The 4,687-nt window shown below is 52.7% G+C and overlaps 1 protein-coding gene across 1 annotated transcript in view; it reads right to left on the reverse strand.

The window, feature by feature from the left end:
* Positions 1 to 4,687, reverse strand: part of PDXK (pyridoxal kinase) — a 23,174-nt gene that overhangs the window by 16,446 nt on the left and 2,041 nt on the right. Inside the window, exons 3-4 of the mRNA XM_026447437.1 lie at positions 3,719 to 3,802; positions 1,187 to 1,233 (exon numbers count right to left, since the gene is read on the reverse strand). Coding sequence (XP_026303222.1) covers positions 1,187 to 1,233; positions 3,719 to 3,802 — 131 coding nt within the window. The remainder of the gene's footprint in view (positions 1 to 1,186; positions 1,234 to 3,718; positions 3,803 to 4,687) is intronic.

Consider the following 4,687-nt stretch of genomic DNA (forward strand, 5'->3'; position numbering starts at 1 on the left):
CTAGGCTTCCGGACTGGTCACAGTGGATCTATCTGTTCTCCATCCACTTGATCCGATGTCCAGGTCCGTGGGCTGCAGCTGCTGCTGTTACTATACAGCTCACGGGCTCAGTGGTTTCTACATTTCCTTTGTTTTTTGAGATGGGGTCTTGGTCTGTGGAGTGAGTGTAGTGCTGCGATCTCGGCTCACTGCAGCCTCCACTTCCTGGGCTTGAGTGATCCTCCCACCTGAGCCCCCCAAGTAGCTGGGACTATAGGTGGGTATCCCCACACCCAGCTCATTGTTTTGTATTTTGATTACAGATGCTGGCGTTTCCCCATGTTGCCCAGGCTGGTTTGAACTCCTGGGCTCAAGTCAGCCACCCACCCCGGCCTCCCAAAGTGCTGGGATTACAGGCGTGAGCCCCTGCACTCAGCCTGGTTTCTACATTTTTAAATGGTTAAGGGGAAAAAGTCAAAAAAAAAAAAATGACATTTTGTGACACATGAAAATTATAGAAAATTCAAATTTCAGTGTCCACAAATGAAATTTTATTAGAAAATAGTCATGCATGGCTGGGCATGGTGGCTCATGCCTGTAATCCTAGCACTTTGGGAGGCCAAGGCAGGTGGATCACTTGAGGCTAGGAGTTCGAGACCAGCCTGGACAATATGGTGAAATCGTATCTAGTAAAAATACACAAATTAACTGGGTGTGGTGGTGCACACCTGTAATTCCAGCTACTTGGGAGACTGAGGCATGAGAACTGCCTGAGCTCAGGAGGCAGAGGTTACAGTGAGCTGAGATCGTGGCACTGCACTCCAGCCTGGGTGACTGAGTGAGACTCCGTCTCAATAAGAAAAGAAAGAGAAGAAAAGAAAAGAAAAAGAAAAAGAAAAAGAAAGGAGAAGAAAGGAGAGGAGAAGAGGTCATCCTGTTTGTACACCTCTTACCTGTGGCTGCTACTGTGCTCTAATGCAAACAGCTGTGGCAGGGTTGTGTGGCCGGCAAAGGCGTAAATATTTATCTACTATCGGGCACTTTATAGAAAATACGTGGGTCCCCTTTTTCCTTCCTAAGAAGGTTTGTCTTTTTACCCCTGGACAGGGAAGTCCCACCAAGTTAGACACTTAAGAGACGTGGGTCTGTCTTCTGGCTGGACACAAATAGCTCCACACTTTTAAATCACACACATGAGATTACTCACCATCGAGCCTTCGCCATCCCTCTTGTCACCCAAGACTGGATCACACGCTGCAGAGACACAAGGACATCTTATCAGCAAAGGCTACAGCTGACAAGTAAGAAACCCTCAACAGTTCTTTCTTCTTTTATTTTTTAGACAGGGTCTTGCTCTGTTGTCCAGACTGGAGTGCAGTGATACACTCATGGCTCACTGAAGTCTCGATCTTCTAGGCTCAGGTGATCCTCCTGCCTCACCCTCCCAAGAGGCTGAGACCACAGGCATGCACCAGCACACCCAGCTAACTTTTAAATGATGTGTACAGATGGGTTCTCACCATGTTGCCGAGGCTGGTTTTGAATTCCTAGGCTTAAGCGATCCTCCCACCTTGGCCTCCCAAAGTGCTCGGAACACAGGCATAAGCAACCACATTTGGCTTTTTTCTTTCTTTTTTTTTTTTTAAGCTGCCAAGTTGAAGTAGATATCTTCTTTTTTTTAATTTAACTTTTTAATGTGGTAAAAAATATATACCATAATCTTTGCCAGTTTAAGCATATTTAGGCGTACAATTCAGGAGCATTAAGCGCATGCCTGCTGTTGTATAACTACAACCACTCTCCACCTCCAAAACGTTTCACCTTCTCAAACCGAAACCCTGTCCTCATTAAACACTCACTCCCCATTCCCTCAGCCCTAGGCCCTGGTAATGTCTAGTCTGCTTTTTTTTTTGAGACAGAGTCTCGCTCTATCACCCAAACTGGAGTGCGGTGGCGTGATCTCGGCTCACTGCAACCTCTGCCTCCCGGGTTCAAGCAATTCTCCTGCCTCAGCCTCCAAAGTAGCTGAGATTACAGGTGCACGCCACCAGACCTGGCTAATTTTTGTATTTTTAGTAAAGACGGGGTTTCACCATGTTGGCCAGGCTGGTCTTGAACTCCTGACCTCAGGTGATCCACCTGCCTCGGCCTCCCAAAGTGCTGGGATTATAGGCGTGAGCCACCACGCCAGGCCTTAGTCTGCTTTCTACCTCAATGAATTGGCCTATCATGGATATTTCAGATAATGGAATCATGTAACAGTTGTCCTTTGGTGTCTGGCTACTTTCACTGAGCATCATGTCCTCAAGTGTCATCCACACTGCAGAGTGTGTCAGAATTTCCTTCCTTTTCCAGACTAATACTCCATCGTATGCACGGACATTTTCTTTGTCAGCCATCAATGGACACAGCCTGTATCCACCTTTGGTCACTGGGAATACGCACATCCGTCTGAGGCTATCTCGGATCTATGCACAGGGTGGAATTGCTGGCCATGTGGTGTCCGTGTTCTGCTTGTTGGGGAACTGCCAACGTGTTTTCCACTGTGGCCACACCCTTTGATACTCCCAGCAGCTGTGCATGAGGGTTTCTGCATCCTCGCCCACACTTGCTATTTTCCATGTGTTTGATGACAGTCATCCTAATTGCTGTGAGGTGCCATTCATCACTGTTTGTCACCCAAGCAGGTGCAGCGGCTCCCTTCCTCTTCCTGGCCTCGAGCACACACAATCCGGGCCTCGTACATCTGTCCCGACAAGCGCTTTCCCTCTGGGCAACGGTACACAGCGTGGCAAACCATGTGCTGCGCCAGGCCTGCCCTCTGGCCACCCAGGAGACCTGTGCCCCAGAGAGAGCCTGTCTGCAAGGTTGGGTGACACTGCCCCTTCTCCCAGGCGGCAAGATGGACCCAGCACCGCCTGGCCTCTAAGGAAAGATCGATCTAGGCAGATGCCCCAAAGACTCGGCCACTCCCTAGCCTGGCCCTGCCTGGGTAGGACCCTGCCCTCCCCCACTCCCTAGCCTGACCCTGACTAGGTAGGACCCGGCCCTCCCCAACTCCTTAGCCTGGCCCTGCCTGATGTATGACCCTGCCCTCCCCCACTCCCTAGCCTGGCCTTGCCTGGGTGTGACCCTGTCCCTCCCCACTCCCTAGCCTGGCCCTGCCTGGGTGTGACTCTGTCCCTCCCCACTCCCTAGCCTGGCCCTGCCTGGGTATGACCCTGCCCTCCCCAACTCCTTAGCCTGGCCCTGCCTGATGTATGACCCTGCCCTCCCCCACTCCCCAGCCTGGCCCTGCCTGGGTATGGCCCTGTCCTCCGCGACTCCCTAGCCTGGCCCTGCCTGCGTGTGACTCTATCCCTCCCTACTCCCTAGCCTGGCCCTGCCTGGGTATGGCCCCTTGCCCCCTCCGCCTTTAGGGTCAGTAGAGTCACACAACAGTGCTGCCTGGGCCCCAGGCCTTCACACAGCAGCCCTGCTATATGAGCACACTGACACCCCTTCCTGTCTCACACCAGCCACACAAGACACCAAGGTCACCTGCAAACGCTTCTAGCCCAGTGGACTTCAGCAGGCCCACATCTTCAGAGGCCTGGCAGACATAGCTCACTGTCCCGGAGAGGCGGGGCATGGAGGGGTGCACAGGAGGAAGGAGGCTAAGACTCCCTTCCCGGGCTCCCACGCCAGCGCTACCCTGTGTGGGCCACACAGCCAGACCCGAGGGTGGGCCCCTGCCTACCGTATACCAGCCTGGGGTTCTGCTGTTTCAGCTCCCGCACGATGTCCACCACCATGGCCAGGAACGACTTGTCCCTCGTATAACCTTGAGGGAGAGAACCCAGGTTACCCTCAGAAAACAGGAGACTCACCACAATCAACCATGGCACAAAGAGAGAGAAGCACCAGCAGACCCTGCACAGGGGTGGTGGCGGAGGGAGGCGGGTGCAGGCGAGGTGTCCCCACGGGGCTCGGGGGCTGGGGGGAGGGAGGCAGGTGCAGGCGAGGTGTCCCCACGGGGATCGGGGGCTGGGGGGAGGGAGGCTGGTGCAGGCGAGGTGTCCCCACAGTCCAAAGCTACTGAGGGCAGACCCCGAAGCATTTCCCAACAGAAACGCCGTGCTTCACAGGAACGAACCCACGGGCGAGAGGCGAAGGAGTAATCTTTTCTTTATTTATATTTCTACTTTCAACAATAAGCATATGACACTTTAGTCTTATTTATTTTGAGACAGGGTCTCATTCTGTCCCCCAGTCCAGAATGCAGTGGTTCAATCACAGCTCACCGCAGCCTTGAACTCCCAGGCTCAAGCTCCCACCTCAGCTTCCCGAGTAGCTGGGACTATGACCAGCTAATTAATTTTTTTAAAAATTTCGGTAGAGACAGGGTCTCGTTATGTTGCTTAGGCTGGTTTTGAACTCCTGGCCTCAAGCGAGCTTCCCTCCTAGTCTTCCTGAAGTGCTGGAATTACAGGTGTGAGCCCCTGTGCCTGGCCTTATATATGACCTTTAGACATGTAGAGAGGCCGGGCACTGAGGCTCACACCTGTAATTCTAACACTTTGGGAGGTTAAGTGTTTCCTCTAACCGTTTACAAATGTAGAAACCAGGCCGGGTGCAGTGACTCATGCCTGTAATCCCAACACTTTGGGAGGCCAGGGTGAGTGGCTTGAGCCCAGGAGTTCAAGACCAGCCTGGGCAACATGGCAAA

This window comes from Piliocolobus tephrosceles, chromosome 19, assembly GCF_002776525.5.
Source record: "Piliocolobus tephrosceles isolate RC106 chromosome 19, ASM277652v3, whole genome shotgun sequence".
Classification (NCBI taxonomy): domain Eukaryota; kingdom Metazoa; phylum Chordata; class Mammalia; order Primates; family Cercopithecidae; genus Piliocolobus; species Piliocolobus tephrosceles.